Here is a 25,097-nt window from a genome sequence, read left to right as displayed (position 1 = left end):
TGCGGGAAGGTTATACTGTTTGTTTTTAATTCTTCTTTTAAAAATAACAACAACAAGAAACGAGGTATTATGTGATATAAAATAAACCTAATTAATAGAAAATACAATGCAAGATAAGTAAGCATCGATATTGATACAAATCGAAAAAGAACTTCAACAAAATATCATTGTGGTATGTTATAATCTCATCAAACAGGAAATTCGTGCCTGTGATTCTGCAAATAGCTGTGGGCCATCTTCTCAAATGCCTGCAAAGAAAACAGTGCAAATTAGTGCAAATTTTCTCTACCATAATATTTCAATTTTAGGATTACTTTTTACAGATTGTCGAGAAAAAACAACGGAAAGTTAGCTCGAATTATATTCCAATCTTTTCAAGTAATAAATTCGACAACTATCAACAATTTAGTTTTATAGCCCATAGAGACGGATGTATTCAATTTTCGACTGATACTGGTCAGCTGGTGACTTTGAATCTCAATTTTAGAAACTGAGAAATTCAGAACTCTGTAACGTAGATAATAAGTAAGTAATGGCTTTCAACGTTAATTTATTTAGCACCCCAACATTGTTAAGTCTTTGAATAACGACGTTGTCAAACAATATTTCATCTTTTATTATTAAATACCCATACAACAGATCAAAGTTTATTCATTGTTAGTCCAATTTAAACATATATTTTGTTTAAGTATTGGCCTAACAAACTATATTTTTGTCGGGTATTACTTTGTTGATAAACATTTATTTGATAAAATTTAAATAAGGTATTCATGTGTACTTTTTAATTTTGAATTTTGCTCAATATTACTTTTTCTGTGTGAGTGTTAGACTGAATGGAGGTATATCACCGTAGTAGAACCGTGGGTTTCAAAGTTGACGACTCAGGTTTGAGTCTATGTAATACCACACTATATTTCATGCACACAGAATAAGGAAAATGTTTTTGGAATACAGAAAATAAGATGTTATTGCACGGATTAGAAGTAACCCGTCAGTTTCGAAATTCACAGCTTTATCACGGACTCAATCCAGTTTCACCGCGTGGATAAGATATCATGACTTTAAACTAATACATTATTTGATTCTATGAACAACTTGTGAGCCTCACTCCATCTGTTAATTGAACATAATAAACTTACAGATTCAGTGTCAGTTAATAATAGTACAAATTCATTAATTTCGAAGCTGAAACATCCACACTGGTTTTGGAAGCCTCCTAGTGGTACAGTGGTATGTCTGCGAATTCACACTACAAAAAACCGGGTTTCCATATCCGTGGTGGACAAAGCATCGATAATTCCATGGTGTAGCTTTGTGCTTAATTTAAAAATCAAGAAACAGAATAGTTTTGGAGTGACGTAGAATAGTAACTTTTACAATAAATTACACTTTAGAAGTGTGTTGATTAATTGAATTCTGAATTATACTCTAGAAAAGCTGGGAGGCACGAATTAGTAGCATTATTATATCATGCTTTACAAGCTTCTACAGGCATTCTATTATTCTTATTTTATATGTTTTTATCACTGGACAAGGTGAACGGATTTTAACAATAGTGATATTAATAAGAAAAGAAAAATGAATTTGTTTTCGTGACATCCTGTCATCCATAAATCTACATTCTTTTATATATAATTGTGCATCTAATATCAGTTAATAATATGATATTTTAAATACACATTATTAATTTTTGCCCTCTTGAAAGGGCAGCAGTAAGTTTATGGACTTACAACACTAAAATCCTAGGTTTGATTCTCACAATGGAAACAGCAGATACTTCAGCATGGGTTTGTTCTAAATCAAATACAAATTTAATTTCTTGTACCAACCTATGTATAGCTTTGAGGCCAACAGTTAAACAGTCTATGCTTATGTCGTGGGGGCGTTAAAAAGTGACGGTCAATCCCACTATTCGTTGGTAAAAGAGTAGCCCAAGAGTTGGCGGTGGGTGGTGATGACTAGCTGCCTTCCCTCTAGACTTAAACTGCTAAATTAGGGACGGCTAGCACAGACAGCCCTCGAATAGCTTTGTGCGAAATTCCAAAACAAACAAACAAGCTTATGTTTGGACAACAATGATTTATATTTACCATTTTATTCTCTCTTGTTAGAAAATTAAAAAGTATTATACCAGAAACTTTTAAACAATATTTGTAAGTGTCAATCATTTAAATTATTTCAGTTAGACGAATTAACTGAATGAAATATGACAGACGCAGCTAATTAGATTAGTATTTTACTAGAATATACATTAGCAACCACAAGCAGTTACACTACTTTGAGTACTTTATATTAAAACGACTGTGAATATGCAAATAAACAATTCACGTGACTAATACAGCCTATAAGAAGATGTGGTGGAACAAAATGTAACAGAACTACATGTTAATATTTCTTTGGCATTACGTAGGTAGGATGAATTTATGGAACGTCGATCCTTTCAGGAAGGATGTGTAACAGCCCTTTCCGCGCAAAATATACATATACTCAGGTTATAAAAATGTGCTAAAATTAGTAATTTAGAATTTTCAACAGAAGAATATTCCTTGTATTTAATGGTATTTGAATTCTTTTTTGTTTTAAATTAAGAAAAACTCACAACGAGACATGCCAGAAACCATATTCCTGTCTTAGAAAGCAAGGAGTGACATACTGTAAAAGGTGAGAACCCCCGACCACAAATGTCAGTGAAAAAAGAGGCCTACTTCTCCCAGGCAACAGTAGACAATATAAATTTTAAAAAAATACCTCAATCTGGAAATGGGGCACAAGTCAGATGTACGCATGAAGCTTACACCAAATATCCATTCGATCATTACATATCTCAAGCATCAGAAGAATTAAACGAAAATTTATGCTATTTCAATTTCTTAAGCCTACAGATGAAGTCGCTGGATGTAGTACCAATGGATTTCTGTGTGACAGGTTTGTTGAAACGTTTGTTGGGAACCTGTCATCTTCGCACACTAGCTAGATAATGAAAAGTTTGCATGAAAAAACGCTGTGCACTGGACATGAAAATCTTACCATGTAGTCCTTTGTAATGAAACTATGTTACATGGTTGTTGTCAAATGCAATGTCATCGATACGTGGAGACATGGGCTGTAACGACGTGATGAGGCTCTAAAATCGTTTTAATATAATGTACTCAACCTTAGAATTACAACTTGTGAAACGAACACTTGTTGTATGATTACAAAACAAAACTAAAAAGGTTTTAAGTCAAACAATCTCTTATAATTTTTACTTGCTTAATGTACCTCAATTTCCGCAAGAGCTTTGGGGTCTATTTCTGTTCTTGGCGTTCCTTTACTTTTTCTTCTGTTTTCTTCTTTTCTGTTTCTCTTATCGTCAGTTTTTAAAGGCCGGACGTGGGAAGATCCACAGCTGCCTTCAGAACTCCTACTGTCAGCACTAACTGCCTTTACTAATCGTTGTTTTCTCAGAACATGTTCTTGGAGGATCGTAGAATTCAAATATTTATCACCTATTAAATCTATGTCTTCTGTGGTTGAAGAACGAGGAGTGAACATATGTTTAAATCTATACGATTCTGTCGGTAGACGTTCCACAGACTTGTGTCTTCGCTGAGACCCGAGTCGACCTCGAATTTGAGAGTCCACGAAGCTTCCAAGAAGCCTTAATGGACCTCTCTTTTTTTTCACGGAAGAAATTAATGAATCTAACGTACGGTCTCTTGGAGCTTTTCCTGGCTGAAAAGTTGCTTCATAGTCTATAGGTATTTCTGATGTTTGAGATCTATTTAGTAACGGAACTATCAAATAAAGAAATTGTTATATTGAAATAGATTGTGAGAATTATTGGAATTAATATCCTAGGACTACTTTTACATTACTGAGAAATAAAATATTATCACAGGTTAAAGTTAGTTTAAACTGTTCTAAAATGAATAAATCAGTAACAATATTACAAATTATTATCATGTAAAAAGACAGTATATAATTATTTTTTAGGGTAATATTGTTAATGAGAAGAACATTTTTCAATAAGATATCACCATGTCGTTAGAGTACAAGCAACATTAAAACATTAAACGTTTACTCACCTGTAAACTGAGATTGAGAGAACTGATCACTTTTTCCAAATTTTTTTTTCGATTGTGGAGAATCCATAAATTTCGCTGGTTTTGATTTCGCGCATGCTTTTCGACAATCCTCTTCAGACTTTGGTACTTCCTGTTGTAATTGCCAAGCTTTTTTGTCATGTTCATCAATAACTTTAAACGTTGTTGAATCTGATAGAGGTCGCTCTGTTACTTTTGGATGATTGAGGTCCTCGTGACTCATGCTGAACTTCTGCAATGTTTCCTCGGCTTTTTTTCCAACCGAGTTTAAACTGTTGTCTATCTCTTGCAAGGCCATCTTGAGTTCTCGTAGTTGAGTTTCCAGGTGAGGCACTTCATGTATTGTAGCCGGTCGATTCGATTTTTTGGAATTTAAGTACAGTTGTTTCCGAAGGGAATCCATCTGGAACAAATAATGTTAACGATTTGTTTGCTTTTTAACAAAGGTTAAAATTATGTGAGAGTTTTGATTTTTTTATGGGCTGAGGAAACTTTGGTTTACTGTGACGTGGTTCTTCCTATCGTAAGTCGTACAACATCACAATTACAGTCTGCAAAATTTAACAAATTGTCAAAATGATGCAGACGTTTTGTTTGTTTTATACATTAACTTTTGTCAGTCTAATGTGAACATCTGACAACTTATTATCATTATATCCAGCAGGGTACTGGACATTACAACCACTTCTTCACAATCTATGTTGAGAGTTAAAATCGTGAAATTTAGAAAATGTAGAGAGCATTTCGTTATTTTCATTGCGAATAGCAAAATAAAATTTTTTAAAAATACTCAGTAATTCCAAGGTAATTATGAAACTTAACATGAGAAAACTCAGTCTTGCAAAACATGGCCAACCTCGTCAGGCGTTATTGGATTTATGGTCCAAGTCATTGCTTGCAGCGAGGACGCACAACTAATAGTGCATCAAAACTGTCATGGATGCGTTTTTCTACGTTTCTAAAGTTAGTATTTGTTTTATTTAAATAATCTTCTGTTGGAAGTCATCATTTATCTATTTATTCAAGTTCATGTCACATTATGACAAGAATTCAATATTTCTAACTAAGTAACAGTTAATTTTTTCTAATTCATATTCAGCGTAGAAACTTGTAATATATCTCAAATTAAAATCAACACTAAAGACAAAATATATCCCTACCTTAATCTGGGTAGAAATTCTTCGTTGTCTTAAGTTAGTAACTCGACGCATCACAACGTCTTGGTCACTGGTTGGTGTTTCTCTAAATAGCCCTGTTGGCTTCATCTTCAGTTCCTGTTAATATAGAAAAAGGCAGTTGGAATGATATCTTGTCAAAAATATGACACGGTTATTGTATAAAAAATGTAATACTGCATATTGAATAGCAGAAGTGATACATGTGTTTAAAAATAAAGTACATCAGATCGCCTCCTCTAAAATTGATTTTACTAAATTATACGAACTTTTCTTAAAATTAGAATCTTAAAAAAAAACCAAACATGTGAGGCAACATTGCAGTGCTGTTCAACTCCTTTTAAATGGAATGAAAACCAGAATTGGCTGAAGAACATTTAGATGCATAGATACTTGATCAGATTGGAACATAATAACGCCTCCAAACATTTAAGAAGTGTGTTACAGTGTATTATGGGTGAAGTCTAGTGTATTTTCAGTGTCTGTCATGGTGGTAATACTGAGATACAAAACTTACTTTTTCTGTCTCGAAAGTTTTCAGATTTACAACGTTAAAATCAGGGGTTCGATTTCCCTCGGTAAACACAGCAGATAGCCTGATGTGGCTTTGCTATAATAAAACACACACAAACACACTGTCTCGAAAATAGACAGTACTGGCTCAAACAGCCACAACGTGGCATTACATATCTGAAATTATAAAAAATTCTATATTTAACTTACAGCCAAACTCTTTATTAGCATGATATGTAACATGATATTATTGTAGCTGACACTGATATTGCTGTACCCCATTTAAAAGTCAATGCATGGCATACCAGACATTTAATATCACTAGTTGAGAATTGTTCTACCGTATCATAGAGACAGTAATTCAGCAAGTTAGTAACGATGTTTAGCTGTTTGAAGGTTGTCTGACTGATTTGGTCAGACAGTCATCAAACAGATTCCAATGGTACATGTTCAATAGAACAACCACTGTGTAGGCTTCTTCGAAGTACCAGCATTGTTGCCTGAAATAAGATTGGTGAATATTAAGAAATCGAATAATGCAAACCTCAAACAGTTGTTTGATTTTTTACAGTCTGTATTTCAAGGAACTTGTATGTTATTTTTTATTCTTTAGACAAATGAATACAGAAATACGCGTCAATGCTTTTCTTTTGCTACAAACAGATGAATATTGGATGCATCTGAAGGTACCCTTCTGGTTTCCAGCCTATGGTAGGTTGAACTGGTTGATCAAGGTAGATGTAATATTGCTTTGGACACTGTATGGATTTCACAACATGGCATTTAATTTGTTTAATACACCTACTTACTTCGGAGAGTCAATGGAACTCACACCTAGACGACTTACAAGTAGTATTTCTGCGTTCTACAATAGTTGATGCAATGTTCCTCAGAAACTGAGTAAATCAGCTGTACATTGTAAGAGATATTACGGTAAAACAGTAATAAAGTGAATGTTTGAATGAGATGACAGAGATATGGCTATTGTATGCACCTATAGTGTATAAGGAGTTAAATTCTGGCTACATTGGCTCATATCTTGGGAATTTTAAGCTAAATAAAGTTTTCTCCTCCATGTGGATTCCTTTAGAAAGACTCTTTCTATAGAGTATACATTATTTAAGAAAAGAATATTCACCTACTTGTTTGCTGCCCATGGCAACTCATGACGAGGAGGAGAAAACTCGGTAGTTGAGAAGTGCTTGTTACTGCAACACACTACTTTGGCCTTGAATCATTGGGATGGATACCTCAAAACCATTTACCTGATGAATTGTGGCTAAGATCACCCTAGTGCCAATATCGGATGTTCTCTATGGATATTGTGGTCATTATGTTTTGTATGGGTATAATGTCTATCAAACTAAGTCTGCATTGCTGCACTATAGTTAATGACAGTTAATTGCATTTCCTTGTAAGACTCCACCGCAGGTGGGGAAAGTTAGAACTAAATAATTTTATTCCATTTGTGAAATATATTCTCTCAGACAACACTCTTTCTCTCTTAAGCACTAAAGAACATATCTTTTTTCTCATATTCTGAGCTAGAAGTTTATTGCCATCTTTTACACTCACAATTCTTCCTTCTTTCTCTTGAACCACAAAGCAATGATCATTTTCCTATCATTCTGAGAAGCGTTGGCCATATTTAATGCCAATTGATTTGTGTGATATAATAGAAGTTAAAAAAAGTCAAACTGACCCTGTTTCACCACCATTCTAGAATTTAATCCTACTTTAACGAATTTACCACCTGTGTAGAAGCACTGAGAGAAAATGTTGCCCCAGCATCTTTTCTTATTATATCTAAACATTCTACACATCTTCTACCATACACTAATCCACAAAGGTTCATAAACTAGCTGATATATCATCCACAGACGTTCCACTCTTACCAAATGCTTAGCCTTTCAAAAGGCTGGTCCTGTGCCATGCCATTGTTTTCACCAGCAGTTTTCAGTTACATTAAGAATTGGATGTGTGCACCTCATCTGGTTTTAATCTTGAACTCATTGCTGAACATTTTTTGACTTACAAGTTAATGCTAACACCCTTGGAAATGCTACTACTACCACTTCAACACTTCCACATGTTTCTCTGCCTTCATGACCCCTGACATCCAGACTGAAAAAGCTCCAACATCTTTTTGGCTTACCTGGCTATATGACTATAATTGGTCATTTACTCTCGTGAAAATTAAAATTGTGGTGCACTAATATGGAAATACTTAATTTATACCACATAATATTCGTAACAAAATGTTGCATACTTTCTTTTCAGCCTCTCACGAAACTATTCTGATTAATTTTAACGAGATATGGCAAGAGTTTTCTGGCTATTATTATCCATTTTCATAAATACGTAAAGCATTCCAAAAGCCCTTTCAGTTATAGATATATGACTTTCACTAGTTTATTATGTCAAGTTATAGAGAAGATGGCTAAAATATTGACTTGCTTGGTTCCTCAGCTCTAGCAACTTTTTTCTTATCTCTCTGCATACAGTAAACATTTGTGGACTTTGATTCGACGTAAAACATCGATCAAGGTAACCTTTCCTATTGAAGAGAGCATATTGTTCCTATCTTGGTGTGGTCGTGAGATGGCTAACAACACCATCTAGGACTTAGGCACATTATAGGACCCCCATTGTATGTATTGCCTGGCCATATGTCCATTTCTATCCATAATGTTTGAGAACTCTGGAATCGTACAGAGTTCAGTAATATCCTGTTCCATGCCTCAGATCCACGTCTTGAGATTCACAAGTTTTAATATTAACTGAACAACTTCCTTCTATAGTTTCAAAAAGTTCATATATTGATGACCTTCAGGTTTATTTTCAGAAATCGAGTATGAGGTACTTTAAGCATCAACTTGAAAATTCTTTCAATAAATTGTATGAGTAAACCAATGAAATTGCTTGAAATACTCGTCATTTAAAGTCAATTGTACATTTCTACTGCCAACGAGAACTGCATGCTGATTTCAAGATCCATCTGAAGGTGCGTAAATTACCATGGTTTGTAAGGAAAAGTTCTTAAAAACAATGTGACTTTTATTATTTGTGTTAAGCAGCTTGAGGTAAATTTTTCTTTCCACCTCTTGGAGAGTGGGTATGTGTTGTATGCTCAAGCACTAGCTAGAGACGTTGGTTCTGCATTAGGTTTTCTATATTCTTTAGTTAAATTTGTACACAGAGTCCTATGAATTTCAGGCTTCAACTCAGACATTTGCTCCTGTCTTTACAGCATGAAATTGGGCTCTAATCACTGCCTGAGCATCGTTCTTGGTTATGTGTCTTTCTGTTTCACAGGGTATTTATTATTGCAAATAAAAGATATTTTTTCTTGATCTGAAAAGCAAAGGCGTTGTCTCTTGTTACCATCTCCTACAGCCATACTTTATATAGTCACCCAAGGAAGTCAGGTCCTCCTTACTGGGAGTACAAACGTTTCTTCAGTGAACATTTCATAAGCCAATACCAACTTTTTTAATTAACACTTTTTGAGCCATTCTTTTGTGGTAGTCTGAAATTAAGTGACTCTGCGGGCACAACTAATTATGACGCATCTCTGTAGTCATTCATGGAATCCTCTCCAGATTCTGTTTTCACTGCTGAGTATCACTTGCTCTGGATCATATAGAAGCTAAGAATTACACTAACTGCACCATGTATACTTACATACTTAGCTCTTTGATGGCACCACGTTAGTTCTTACTACAATATATGGGACAATGAAAATACTGGCTCATTCCTTCTTATCATCAATCTATATTCAGTTTTTCTGAATCCTTAACCGTGTCAGAATCTGAGAGAACATGTTTATTGGCACAACGGCAGACATGGTTTCTTATGATGATATCACAGAGATTATTATTCCGTTTTTGAATTTCAAGCATGTCATCAAGCCACCAGGTGGCAGCAGTTTAGGATGAGTAACGACAAAGCATTTTTTTTTTTCAGATAAACCTTACTTTCTGAAGTTGGAAGTTTAGTTTATGGGAAATGGAGAGAGGAGGTTATCCTTCCAAGGCTCTATATAGACTGTAATTTTATTAGACACGTTTTGTTCTTACAACGAAGCACCAGTGCCTTTGTGATATCAAGACACAAAAGCTCAACTTCTGTTTTCATACCAACATTAAGATGAACAACGAGGACACCTTTAAAACGTGTTCAAGTAGTTGTCTTTTTGTCTCACCTTGTTATTTTTTTATAAATACTATCTGACACATTTATGAGGTTCTTAATCTTGTTTCTATTGGAAGTATTCCCTTACATGTTATTATTTACCTTTTTACATACATAGGGTATGTAGAATAACATGATATATACTCATACGTTTCTTCATAATTTTAGCATTGGAAATTTTAAACTCGTTTCGTTCTGTGTTCCTTGCGTTTATTTGATTCTACGCGTGTGACTATATAATGGGCTATCTGTGTTCTGCTGCTGACTCAGCAGGTAACCAGGGAGAGTCTGTGCATACTTATGTTATTAGTATTGTAAATATTATGTTACAGTTTTCACCTTTTCATGTAGCACTTTAAAATTATTTTGTATTTTTAATATTGTTTTTGCTGGAAGTATTAAAATGTTCTAAGAATTCACAATATTATAAACAATTCGCTGTTAGTTTGCTTTGTTACTATTGAAAATATTATATTACACGCTTCACTATTCATTTGTGACTCTCGTACTCAAACTATTGTTATATTTATATCCGTGATGTAAATATCATTTTACCTTAATCTGTGCATGATTCAGCTTGGATTGTTGCAGCTAATAACCCACGTTGTTATTCCTTTCATTCTATTATTTTTATCTTTGTTTACTTAAGTATGGAACTATATTTAGTTAATGTCATAGTTTTTATGTTTTTTTTATTTCACGCTAGCTGCCACTAATTTAGCAGTGAAAGACTAGAAGAAAGGCAGTTAATCATCACCACCTACCGCCAACTCTCGGATTACTCTTTTATCAACGAATAGTGGGATTCACTATCACGTTATAACGACCTCACAGCTGAAAGGGCGAGCATGTTTGGTGTGACCGGGATTAGACCCCGTTACCCTCGGATAACGAGTCGAGTGCCTAACCACCTGGCCATGCCGGGCCAAAGTAATAGTAAATTGGCAAATTGTTCTATGTTTTAAGACTTATATCTTTATGTTAAAGGGCATGTTGAATGTTGTTAATGTTAATACATGTTTTTTTCTGTCTTTGAGACTTCTGTTGGTGCTTTGAATTAATATTTGGTTACTTGGAAGTTCTAAGTTTATTAATAATTCCATTTCTCGTTACTTAGGAAGATTTATGTTTTCAACATTAAGAATTACCTGCGGGAGCTTCTTTGTTGGTGTAACATTCCTTCAAAAAAAAAAAAAAAAAGACTGGAAGTAATCTTTAACTGATATTCCTAGTAAGAGAAACATAATGGCTTCTCGACCACACATTTTGCAAGGTCTCGTCGTTAGGGTTTACGAGCAAACTTTACTAATTCAGTGTTTGAAAACTGATATATTTATTATATTAATATTTTAGAGAAATCTTATATATAAATCAGTTTCTCGTGAGCATGTTTTCTTACATGTTTGTTTTGTTATCTACGGTTTCTAGCAGTCATACCACTATGCCGCTTCTTATAGTCTTACCTAAAGAAATGTTGAGAAAGAGGTGTTATTTAAATCAACGATGGAAAATACAGATAATATATAGTTCAGTGTCCGTAAATTGAATATCTTAAGCTATTATGTGAGTCAGCATTCTGTGTAAACCAGATATTCATAAGTATAATAACTTATACATGGATTATGAATAGAAAGTGTAGAGTAGAATCCAACAAGAATATTTTTACGTATACCTGAGACGTCTTTCGGTTTCGTCTTTCAGAAATATCTACTTTCTGCTTGAGAAGTTGATCCATTTCTGTCAGTTTCTGATCTGCTCTGTTTTGGTTGATCTCTGATCCAGACTCATTTCTTCGCACTAAGGATTAAATAAGGAGAAATCGAGACAAATAATTTTCAGTCTACATTTTTGTTGATAAAATAAAGATCAAATAAACTTCTATCGTTAAGAAAATGTTCCTCAGCTTTTCTTCAAATGAATATTTATCTCACTGTCTGGACAGTTTGTTGGTAATTACAAACAAGTTTTGAAGTCTTTAGAAACTGTGTGAACCATTCTGCCTAATCTAGATAACTTATCGATAAATTACAAAATTATCAATATCATTCTGCACCGATTATATAGCGAACATTGTCATCTGACGCATTCGTAACTACATAGGTAATTTTTAAACGTCAAATGGTTTGAGAGAACCCACTGTCTGGAAAGTAGAGAAAAATGATATAATAGTATGGATAATAGCTTAAGGAGAACCCTCTCTACGAAAAGCTGTGAACCAAATCAAAGTGTCTTAGAACAGGCTTAATAGGATATGCTTTTAGGACAAAATGAAAGAGAAAATAATTACACATTTATTATACACTCGTTGCAAAATATGTTAAATGTAAAAACGATTTCACAACGTATCTTGCTAGTCTGAAACATATTGTGTATTACAAACACGAGGAAGAAGGCATGTTGTGAACGCCATGTTGAAGGTAATGCGCTCCAAAGAGTGTTTTAACACAGCTTATATAGAAAAGAAAGAATGGCGAGATATAGACTGGTTTTCTATGAGGGTAACTTGTAAAAAATATCGTACCTCGTGAGACGTTAGATAGTGACAACTTTTGACCTCGATATCTTCGAAACTTGGAACGTTTACTCTCTATTTGTCCTATTACATAGCATTATCTGGCCACTGGGTGTGTGACTGATACTTTCCGTGTCGCTCAGGCAGAATTCACGTTACTCTTTTTATGGTGTGACCATATCAACCCTCTAACAAACACTTGTTGCAGCTCTTCATAACTGACTAGAGTGATTAATTTGATGTAGTTGACACCGCTATAAATTCATTTTTGTATTGACGTAATTTTAAGTGAAGCAAGGAGTTGGTTCAAATGGATAATGTGTAATGCACAGAAAATGTAATGAAATATTACGACATAGCTTGCTGTTAAGTTGCTTATCAAAGTCTGCAGGAATGGTATTTATTTGAATTCTAAACATGTATTTTCAACTCATGTGAATAGTTATACCTTATCGGATTTGTTATTAAACATCCAGCTATGACAGAAGTAGTTAGCAGGAAAAATATATTCCCATTAACATAAAAAATATTTCTACTAACATAAAATGTACTCCCATGTTAGTGGTTAGTGGCGACCATGCTTAGCATTATGAATCTGCAAGTTTGTCGTAAGTGATATGTTACACTAGTAATTAAATTTGCTGAAATCTATTTCTAGGTTTGAGTTTAATCGTTTTAGGCTGTTACTGATACCCAACCTCACATATACAATGAACAATACTAGTTTCCCAGTAATACTGAATTTTAAATCATTTATTTTTCGTATGTTTTAAACTGTTTAAAATATGAAATTTCATTATAATGAGGATAAGTTCTTTAAAAATTTATAGGTTAAAATCGTAAATCGTAATACTATGATTACCAGTAAGGTCTAAGGTTGCCGATCCAAACAACACTAAAATCTTAAATAATTTTAAAGAACACACGAAAAAAGATTAGTTTAGATGAACTCGAAAACTTGCGAAGTTATTGAACTATGGTTAATTTGACAAAGTAAACTGATGCAACTTTGAATTTAAGGAATTACTCAAATTCATGTTTGTTGCAGACTGTGTAAGCTACCAGCAACAGACTATGTATGTAAGAGATGAACCACGTTCTGTGGCCTGTTGCAAACTCAGGAAGTAACAGATAACAAACATTTTTTTGACTTGCTACAGGTCCTAATCCTAGGAGATGACACATTTTGTGGCTTGCTAAGAGATGAACCAAATTCTGTGGCCTGTTGCATATTCTGGAAGTAAGGAATGACCCATGTTCCTGGACTTTTTGCAGGCTCTGAACTTAAAGGATGACACATTTTGTGGCTTGCTAAAGACTCTAGAAGTAAGGGATGACCCACGTTCTGTGGTCTGTTGTAAACTCAGTAAGGAAGAGATAACCAACATTTTTTGACTTGCTACAGGTCCTGATCCTAAGAGATGACTCATTTTGGGGCTTGCTAAGAGATGAACCACATTCTGTGGCTTGTTGAATATTCTGGAAGTAAGGGATGACCCATGTTCTTTGACTTTTTGCAGGCTCTGAACCTAAAGAATGACACATTTTATGGCTTGCTAAAGACTCTGGAAGTAAGGGATGACCCACGTTCTATGGTCTGTTGTAAACTCAGTAAGGAAGAGATAACCAACATTTTTTGACTTGCTACAGGTCCTGATCCTAAGAGATGACACATTTTGGGGATTGCTAAGAGATGAATCACATTCTGTGGCCTGTTGCATATTCTGGAAGTAAGGAATGACCCATGCTCTTTGACTTTTTGCAGGCTCTGAACCTAAAGGATGACACATTTTGTGGCTTGCTAAGGACTCTAGAAGTAAGGGATGATCCATGTACTGTGGTCTGTTGCAGATTCTGAAAGTAAGGAATAACTCACATCCTGTGACCTACTGCAGATCATTTGAGTGGCTGAGTGGCCACAAATAAACTTTGTATGTAAGGGATGACTCATGTTCTGTGGCCTGTTGCACGTAACTAATGATTCAAACACTGGTAAGAGGATGTATTTCAATTAAAAGTTTGTGTTATCATTTACTGAAAGACGTGAAACGTTACTTACTCTGTGTCGTTTTCTGAACACATCCATACTCAAGGTTTAAACCATCCATGCTGTTTGAAGACAGTTCGTCTCTGGCCTTTGCTATTTCTTCTCCTAACTTTTGTTCACTTGGATTTTTCAAATAAGGGCACTTGGGTTGCTGATACTGATGTAATGAAAACAAATGTGCTTTATCATGATTATACGATTTTTTGTCAAGAGGAAATTCAGGAAATATGCAATGTATAAACGTATAACACAGGTTAAGTCATTGAAATTAGTATATAAAATAAGTTGTAGTATTATACAGAGTATGCAAATCTGGTCACACTATTCAGCTTGATATAAAGTACTTTTGCTCTGTCTGTTATATCCACTATGTAAAGCATGTGTAATATATTTATCACTATATTACATACGTTGTACTATTTTCTTTAAAATACAAGCTAAGCCATAATATTTGACATAGAATGTGTCACAGTTGGTAACATTGTGATATTTAAGGTAGCATGTTATATATGTTGTAATACTAGAAGTAATATCTAACATCAGTTAGTTAGGGGACCGATATATCACTCAATGGTAGAGGTGGCAAGTTACTGAAGCTCAATTACTGTCACCTAGTAAGTGTATCCTTTTATTGGCAAGAGGTCATATAATTTGTAACGTCATATTTCTAGAAATATGAAACATAGTTACACAAAGTGCCGATAGTGGCGTGTTGTTCCAAGGTTGGTAGCTAGGTTCATATATTTGCAGAACATACCCTAGAAGCTAGCTTTACCGATATTGACGTGTTATGATTCGCGATAATGTAATAATAAACTTTGTTTAGACGTTGACTCTCAGATACGCAAATGTTTTATGCATTATGAACGATTTTATACTTTATAATTTCGCTTCAATATCCTGTAAAACAATAATAAACAAATACTTTAAATACGTAAACTTAATATTCTATATATCATTTATTGCAGTTTGACTATTTTCATAGCGTAACACATGTGGTTAACACATATAATTATACATATAAAGATAAGAAGTAAAACGCGAATATGGTAAAGTACAAGGAATTAGATTTTTAGAGAAAAATAGCTTTTAAAAAAACTATTGTAATAATTTATTAACTTGGCGATGTTTCGAGGAAACGACCTTTTTCAAGTTGAACAACAAACTTGTCAGTTAATGACAACTACTGGAACGTTTTAAAATGAAACAATACAAAAAACAAATGCATAAAACTACGGTAGAAACACTAGGGTAAAAACAATATAACAGGGATGGTGATTAAGGAACAGTATTAAAAAAAGCTATCTATACTAGCTACCCTTCATTTAGTAGTGTAAGACTAGAGGGAAGGCAGGTAGTCGTCACCACCCACCGCAAGTTCTTGGGCTATTCTTTTACCAACGAATAGAAGGTTTGACCGTCACATTATAACACCCTTACGGCTGAAAGGGCAGTGTGTTTGGGATTCGACTGCTCGACTCTCAAATTATGAGTCGAATGCCTTAACCATCTGGTCATGTCGGGCCTGTATTAAAAGATACTAGAAATACAGAACAACTTTGTATTGCAACAAAGGAAATAACTTAAACATTTGAAGACAATGATAGAAGATAATTAAAAAAAAAGCTGAACCGTTCGTTAATACCCAAAGAGCGTAAAAAACGCAGTTTAAAAAAAGTATTTATTTTCAATAGTGGTTCTCTTATTGGTATTAGAGGGGTATTACGTAAGGAATACTTTAAATTATTTCAATAATTTTTAAAAATGATTTTTTCTCTAAAAGTCTGACTTATTTCATGATTATTCATATACTAGTTTAGTTTACAATCTATGCAATCCTGAAATGAATAAGAATAATTATTTTCAATATATATTTGTTCGTAAATATTGAAACTTAAGATATTAGCTAAAGAAGATATGATATGTCCAAACGAAAATCTACTTTTATAAACAACGCAATTGTTTGAACTGTTTCAATTTATCATGACCTATTTGACCCTGAAAATAAATTTTTCATTGTTAAATCCTGTGGTTTTTACCCACAAGTTATTAAACTGTATATGAATATTTTGCTCCAACTAAATATAATGAAATATGTAACACTGATATTGTGTTTGGTCAATGAGATTTATAAGCAGATACCTTGGTGTAGAACAATTCTAATCAGGTACGAAAACTTTTCAAAAACGTACTTTGCGATTATATACGTTCATGGAAAATAAGTAGTAACACCCACTGTTTTGTAAGATATTTATCATTAGATATGTGTCAGAAATTCTATATTTTTACAAAACGCCTTGTTGTTCTGTAGAACCTTTCGAGTCACTTTGAGATCTGAATACAAAGCACGAGATCTTTACTAGGTCACTCAGACTTTTGATCAATACAAGATTTTTGTGCTAAAAAGTAAATATTGTATGACATACGCTTAACACTTAGAAAGTTTTGTGAACTAACAGAAGAACATTTTTGATGTACAACCATTAAACCACTTACAAATCACATATTCAAACGTAAAGGTCAGTCGCGTGTTCTTGTGGCATGACACATAGGTCAAAGTTCAGAGCACATTTCAGAAATTCGTTTGCTTGTTTATATAAAAATCCACATTATACTATATTCTGCGTTCACTGTGGGAATGTAATCCCGAATTTTAGTATTAGAAGTCTGTAAACACATTCAAGGAATGCTGGAAAGTTGATGAAATGTGTTAACATTGATTACAAACGTATTTTATGTACTCATACATAAAGTTTGTGTTCACTAATGTTTAGTTTATGGTTTATTTTAAAGGTGATAGGCCCCTACGTTTGAGTTTTAATGTGTAAAATACTACAATCATTTGGACAAACGTTTCAAGATTTCTTTTGTATATATATACGACATGAATCTGTTTTTTTACTGTTTTACAAACATAACAGTCTTCAGATACTTGTTATTTAGATCACTGATGAAACTTGTCTACTTCAACTGTAAAACATTCGTACATTTCTACGTATTTTGATATCGCGATAATCAATAAAATACAGTTGTTGCGCGTTTCTTCTTCTTTGTCCATATTGCGATACTTAATCAGAAGAGTTGACTGGTACATAAGTCAACGAAAAAAAAAAAAAAAATTTAATCAGTCATTTTTATCAGCTAGACCTAAAACTAACAGTACTACTATACAGTCAGATTATCACACATCAGTCACGTTCACAAATTCATCTAACAATAACATGAAATATACCGTAGTACGTTTTGTAGGGTAAAACTATTGCTTGTTCGTGCACATGTTTACCGTGTTCAGAAAAATGAAGGTCAAGTTAAGTTTGGACTGTTCCTTTACCATCAAGCACTTAGCGATTCCAATAACTGTATGCTAATCATCATCCAGTAAGTAGAGTAAAGGCCACGTGCATTTTGTTCCTCTAGGCAATTACATTGGATGCTTAAGATTTCCTTATTCTACACAGTGGTACAACCAAAGCTAACTTGCATTTTGATGACCAGTTAAAGTGCATTCTTTGTTTTTAGTGGACATCTTTGAACTCATTACTGTGGAGAATTTCCCCTGTGTTTTGATTACGAAATTCCATATATGTTACTGCACTGGATTGTTGGGGTTCAACAGAAACATCTTCTGTTGTTGTATTCAGTAGATAATTCCTGAAGATGATGAGTTTTAATCTTGTTAAGAAAATAATTTTTTATTAATTCAGTTATAATCAAAAGTCCAGGGTCATAACTTGATAAAGAGAATATAAATGTCACTGTATATTGATAAAAAAGTTTTGATTTTTGACATAAATTTACAACCCCCAAGAGCACAGTGGTATGTCTGTTGACTTACAACGTAAGTAGTAGGGTTTCGATATCCGTAGTGGGCAGAGTACAGATAGCCCATTGTTTAGATTTGAGCTTAATTACAAACAAATTAATTAATTTACAACAAATAATTATTTAATATGATATTTTATAATTTTCTCATATTTTTTAAATCATTAAAATCCATTCATATAAAATACAGAGCTATGGTGATAGTATTTTCACCACACCTACAATTTTATTGTTATTGTAGGATTCTACTGTAAATAGGTTTGTTTGTTTTTTTTATTAATTTCACGCAAAGCTACACGAGTGCTATCTGAGCTAGCAGTCCCTAATTTTGCAGTGTAATACTAGAGGAAAGACAGTTAGTCGTCACCACCCACCGCCAACTTTTGGGCTACTTTTTTATCAGTGAATAGTGGGATTGATCGTAACATTATAACGCCACCACGGCTGAAAGGGCGAGCATGTTTGGTGTGACGGAGATTCGAACTCACGACCCTCAGATTACGAGTCGAGCGCCCTAACCTCATGGTCATGACGGGCCCTGTAAATAGGACATTCGCAAGGCTTCATTCATACAAAACTTGTAACCAATCATAAAGACGCTTTCCTCAGTTTGGTTCACTAATACACTTGAAACGTGAAATAGCTACAACGTTATATGAGTTTACAAACTCTACAATTATACATTAACCACGAAAACAAATACCTGTATTTTTATTCCGGAAACAGAAAGCTTGGATGTTTTTATGATGCTGAGTTTTGGTCCACTTATTTCAGAAGTTTCATTGTTTTCTTTCCCCGAAAGGGGCTGAAGACCATTTTTAAAAGTAACTTGTTTTAACCACTCGCACCACTTTACATGATGTCACATAATGGACATTTAACGTTGCATTTCGTACTTCTGTGCAAAACGTGAGCATGCCGTGAATCACGAGAAAAATTATCTACTTTGTAGACAACAACACAATATGATATATAAACTTCAAAAGCGAGAAATAAAAATATTTGTTGCAATTAATTTTGGTGTTATTTACTCTTGTAACAGAACACTTTCATCTAATTTATAAATACATACTCACATGTATTTAATATATATGGAAAGCAGTCCTTTTCAGGAAGATGTAAATTGAAAATTAAAATTCGAGTGAGAGAATACTGTGTTTCATATTTTATTACTAGTTATATATAGCCCCCGCTAGTACAGCGGTACGTCTACGGATGTACAACGCTAAAATCAGCGGTTCGATTCCCCTCGGTGGGCTCAGCAGGTAGCCTACGTGGATTTGTTATATGAAAACACACATACAAGTTATAACTTTCGCAGTAAGTAAGATCTGCATTTAGAACAGGCTTCTACCACTGGAGTGGTCTCTAGCGGTAAAGAACGAATTAGTATTTAACAATCTAAGAATGTATTTTTAATTCTAGAATTGATAATAGTAACTTACGCATGCATGTATCAATTCGCGTTAATTCACAGGTTGTTTATTTAAAGCTAAACAGAAAACACACAAGTGAATAAATATGTAAAATATGTACATAAGATTAATAATATTTGTGTGGAAATAACGATCAAAGATATAAAGATATAAAGATCTGACCATTAGTTAACTGTGGGACTGTTTTATTTTATTAATAAAGCTTCTTTGATTTTTTTTTTCCGTTAATGTCAGGTTCAGGTTTTAGTAAGATGACATTCTGTTCAGAAAACCGTGTTTGTTTTTATTCACATGTTTATGAACATGGGAAGAAGTTTTTTGGTGTTTTGTTTTTAACCTGATCTCCAAGTTAAGTTTAATACTAGTCTTAATATGTAACAAATTTGATCATACTTTACTTATTTTGTACCACACGTTGTAAGATTTAATACGGATTGTCACATTTTATTTAGTATGCAACATATGTTTTTTAAGACTTTGTGACACTGACTGTATAGTTCAATTTACAATTTAATGTTTAACGTAAGTTGACTTCTTTGTTTATTTATCTTTACGCAAAACAACAGGTGTCGAAACACAATTTTTAGTGTTACACGCCATTAATCTTACCGCTGGGCCAATCGAGAGGGGGCCTGGAATATAAACTGTAGTACATACCTTAAAATAGCTAGTCATATTTCATTTAATACATTAAAATACGTTTTATCGTCTTAATTAGCATCATAATTTATATGCAACATCGTTGTAATATATAACGACAGTTATTTTGTAAAACAATTTTAATATATAACGACAAATATCGTTTTCATACAAGAGTAGGTCAGCTAGTTAAGGTTAACGTGTGACAAACAAGAAGTAACTGAGATGAATATAGGAATATAATTGTAACAAACGTTTCTTGTCAAAAACAACTACAGACGGAGAATACTGTAAATGTATTTCAAAATTATAACACCGTTTCGCAACAGAACCCTTCATCAGGACGGAAACGTTGTCATCGTATCAAAATACATTTACAGTTTTTTACCTGATGCTGTTTATCTTTGCAACGTATTTCTTTTTTACACTTAGTAAAAAGGAGATTTTATTATGACAAACTATCATTCATTTCAATGAACAAGTTAATAGCATTATTAAATATCGAAATGAATCTATTTTTTGAGATTGTTATGGATTTAAAGATCAAAATTCATTGCATTTTAACTGAGCTCCTCGACTTTTCTAAAATAATTCATCAACAAAATTTACCTGGTAACATTTCTTATCGTATTCTCTTAGTCTAATTAAATTCATATTGTTAAAATCAGTACCGTGTGAATGATCACTGGTTCTAACGTGATATTAACATTTGGGATTAATCATAAATAAAAAAGTTGTTTCTTTCCATAACCATCAATCTGATCGTGTTCAGCGTCACGTGTTGTAGGAATATCCTGGTTGAATAAATATCGCATCACTGATCATAACGAACATCAAAAATTATGTTGGCAATTAAAGTGAGCGCCATTAAGCTTAAAAATTAGTTCAAAATTATTGTGGAATAAGATCCAAGATAAGCACGTTGAAATAATCTTATCTGATGATTCTGATAAGATCTTACCTTCTTTTGGCTAATGATCCTTTCAGGGGAAGGGTTCCCCATATAGACTGAGTTTCAGTTTTACTGTCTCTCTTTAACGAATGTTCAGTTTACACCTCACGTTTAGCTTGCTATTTTCACTTCGTTTGTAGAACTTATTAGTGACCTTCAAATGAATACAATCCCACATAATTTCTGAACATCTCTCACACAAATCAGTTAGCCAGTTTACTCTAGCACATATACAGTTGTTAAAAAAGTCAGACGGTCTGCCTGGAACGGTTTTCTCAACTGGCCAAGTTGGATTAAAATTGAAGATCTGTCCTCGTGTGATATAACTAATAAATTTCCAGATAACGAATCTTGAATTTATGACAGATTGTATTGATAAACACAGATAGTTGAGCTACAAGTAAATTGTCACTGTCGGCTCGAGCTAAACCAGTGAAATAAGCAGACGAGACTTAAATGTTCAAAAGGCGGGGCAAAGGATAAGACGATCTAAAAATATCGACAAGTTCTCCAGACCTCCAGCGAAGCTGCTTCCATCTTCTCCCTTGTGGCTTTCTAGTTGTCAGACTTGGCATTCAGGGTAGCGATCTTTGCGTTACTGTCAACTAGCGGGAAGACAACCCAGCTTTTTCTCTCCTTTCGAAGACAGATCAAACAAGCGATTCATTAACTTACAGGAAAAAAACAAAATATCAATCATTTTAAAATTTCCTGTTCATAGTTTTGGTGAAGATGTTTCGTGTAAGTTACTTTTCTAATTATTGTTGTTGTCTTATTTAATACGCTGGTAAATTTTCTACTCCTGAACTCACGCATAATTTATTGTGCTTACACAGGTTTGAATCTAAGATTTCTAGTAGAATCTAATTTCGGTATATCAGTCGAATGGAGGGAGATCTTTCACTAGAATAACATCACGCAGTATTTCTGACGTTAGATATGTTTGATTTCTTTCAGTGGTTTTGATGATAAAATTCTGAATCATCCTAATATCATAGTTTTTTTCGGTGAAGTGTAGGTTTTTGTATATTTCACACCACTTCACTACTTAATTTTAACTTTAAATAATGAAAGTACCTCGTTTACGGATTCTTTTTGAATCACTGAGTTTGTTATATAGATGCACACATTTCAATAAATGTCTTCTATTCCGTATTGCCAACTATTCCTTTTTCTCCTCTTTTTTTTTTTACATTATTCTTTTTGAAGACTCGCCAGGAAATTCAAAGAAGCTTGTCTATTTTTTATTACCTAGGAAGTAACGTCACCAAAAATGTTGTAATCTTGTAGTTTAGAGTATTTTACTAAATTGTTTCAAGTTTGTGGTTTACTGTATTTTACTAAATTATTGCAAAACTGTAGTTTAGTTTGCTAAATTATTTTAAGTTTGTGGTTTAGAGTATTTTACTCAAGAACTGCGTGATGGAGTTTAGATTATTTTACTAAATTATTGTCTAATTTTTGAAAAGATAGAAGTTAAGTTACTACTAACAATATATATGTTGTGAATTTCACTATTTTTAACATTTAGACCGAGATGCATTCAAACTGTTACTTATAAAAGCAGTTAGAATTCATGTATGAAAGATGTCAAAAAAGCAAATTATAAACAAGGTTTAAAACCTCTTACGAAAACATTATTTTTTATGATTTTACGTGGTAATTATATATTCTTTAAAAAATTTTCAAGTCAATATATTACAAGTACTCAACTACATTTGTCAAAAGACATCAGTATTAGGCCTATTATACATATGTTTACCACTAAGCTCTTCATTTAGTCTCTTGCACATTTTCAATAATTAGAAGAGTGTGTAATAATAGCATTCTATGTTTGTCACATTTATTGCCAACGCTGCCTATCGCTTTCTCCAATGATCATCAGGACAGTTGGATACGATATAACAAACATGGAAAAGGTGGATGCGTTATTTATATAAGCCATTCGCGACAACAACAATTAATACAGTGTAAACCCATTCTTGATACCTGATTATAATTAATTCAATTTGTCATAAACATTTGTGTTAGACCTATCATTTTTTTAACAATGCATTCCTTATGTAGCCCCTTAGGAATTTTTAAGAATTAGAAGAATGGATAATAATAATCGTTCTACGAACTAACTACTTTTTTACAAGTAGGAAAAGTTTTGGATTTTAAAGGGTTTCAACATAACATTTCATTTCCAAAGCATAAGTCAAAACGCACCAAATATTCGTCATTTTTTATTAGCACTATTTTTCTTTATTTTCGCTTAAGAGAAGGTTCAATTGGGGAACTGTGGTTGGGTTGAAAATTTTTCTTCACATTTTTCCGTTTGATTAGAATTATATTGGACATAATATTTTTATCCGTTATAATGAAGATATTTAAGGGACATTGACTACACTATAAAGCAAGCGGTAAAGGTTGTGCTTTATATGCGCAAGGATGACACGCAAAATCGTGAAGCGTTCTACATTTTTTTCCATCCTCGAGCCAAGCGTCCAGTTCTTCCGTCCTTCCTCTCACTCACAAATACACAACTCCATTTTTTGAAATGTGAAAAACAAAGTTAAAACTCCACGGATATTTTAAAACATTTCTCACGTAAGGGGACGAAGAGGAACTACAAAGTTCCTGAACACTCCAGTTGGAGAGAGAACTCTTCTGATTTCTCTCTCTCTAAACTGAACCCCTGCCACGTTAGTTTAGGTTTAGTTTAGTGCTTTATCAGAATAAATTTATTTTCATTTTCAGAGGAATTTTTCAATTTTTAAATTATCAACCAACTAACTGCACAAACTGCATAACCTAGTTAACACGAATTTATAATGATTTATTGTAAAAAACCCATGATATTAACGTATACTTAATGTTCATGTTGTTTTGCTGATTATGAGATAAACATTATCTTACCTCCTTCAGTATGTGTAACGAGAGGTGGTTAGGCCGCTCAACTCGTAATCTGGAGGTTGCGGGTTCGAATCGCCGTCACACCAAACATCTTCACCCTTTCAGTGTCAGTAAATCCAAGTATTTATTAGTAAAAGAGTAGCTCAAGACTTGGCAATAGGTGGTGATGACTAGCTGCTTTTCTTCTAGTCTTACATTGCTAAATTAGGGACGGCTAATGTAGGTAGCCCTCGTGTAGTTTTGCGCGAAATTTACAAATAAACAAACAAACTTTCAAAGTCTGGATAATGAAGCTCTTAATCACACTGCAAGAATAATAACGAATTACTATAAAAACTGTATTAGTAACGCACAGCAAAAAGTTATTTTTAGATCTTAGTATTGCTGAGAGCTTGAAATAAAAAATGCTTTCTCGACGTAATTCAATAAAAAAGTAACTTATCCACCGTTTTTCAGTATAAAAGTAAATTATCTTTGGTTGACTAAAATTCTTTTTACAAGTACATCTTGAAATTAGTCTTTTAATGTAGGTTACAATGCAAATGCTTTCTCCATAGAATGTTCATGTCCAAATAACATCATTCCTTCCTGCCAGCTTTCCACACTCCATGCAGTACATGAGGACGATAGTTTACTTGCGTCAATTTCAATGGTCTGATCACTCAAAATCCCTAGGTGATTAAGCTGAGACGTCTTCGTTTGAGTGACAAAAATGCCCGTTTCATTCTCCAGCTGCTCAAAGTATTTGATGGTTGAAAGCCTACTTTTGGGGAATCTCTAACCTGTTCCTTTCGTTACCGTATAAAACCGATATTTCTGTGGTA

At 33.6% G+C, this 25,097-nt stretch overlaps 1 protein-coding gene across 3 annotated transcripts; it reads right to left on the bottom strand.

Annotated features, from left to right (window-relative positions):
• Window positions 1-21,872, bottom strand: LOC143230481 (uncharacterized). Of its 3 annotated transcripts, XM_076464123.1 has the most exons (7): window positions 21,385-21,872; window positions 14,539-14,683; window positions 11,640-11,764; window positions 5,246-5,359; window positions 4,068-4,488; window positions 3,262-3,776; window positions 1-248 (listed from the first exon to the last, which is right to left on the bottom strand). In XM_076464123.1, the coding sequence occupies exons 1-7, from the start codon at window positions 21,424-21,426 to the stop codon at window positions 189-191; spliced, it is 1,422 nt and encodes a 473-aa protein (XP_076320238.1). In that variant the 5' UTR covers window positions 21,427-21,872; the 3' UTR covers window positions 1-188. The 3 variants fall into 3 exon arrangements, with proteins under 3 accessions (XP_076320238.1, XP_076320241.1, XP_076320240.1); XM_076464126.1 differs by lacking the exon at window positions 14,539-14,683; XM_076464125.1 differs by lacking the exons at window positions 14,539-14,683; window positions 21,385-21,872 and adding an exon at window positions 12,255-12,400.
• Between the last annotated feature and the right edge of the window lie 3,225 nt (window positions 21,873-25,097).

The sequence above is a fragment of the Tachypleus tridentatus genome, chromosome 10 (assembly GCF_004210375.1).
Source record: "Tachypleus tridentatus isolate NWPU-2018 chromosome 10, ASM421037v1, whole genome shotgun sequence".
Taxonomy (NCBI): Eukaryota; Metazoa; Arthropoda; class Merostomata; order Xiphosura; family Limulidae; genus Tachypleus; species Tachypleus tridentatus.
The sequence above is the reverse complement of the archived record's forward strand: the minus strand, read 5'-3'. Positions and strand labels throughout refer to the sequence as shown.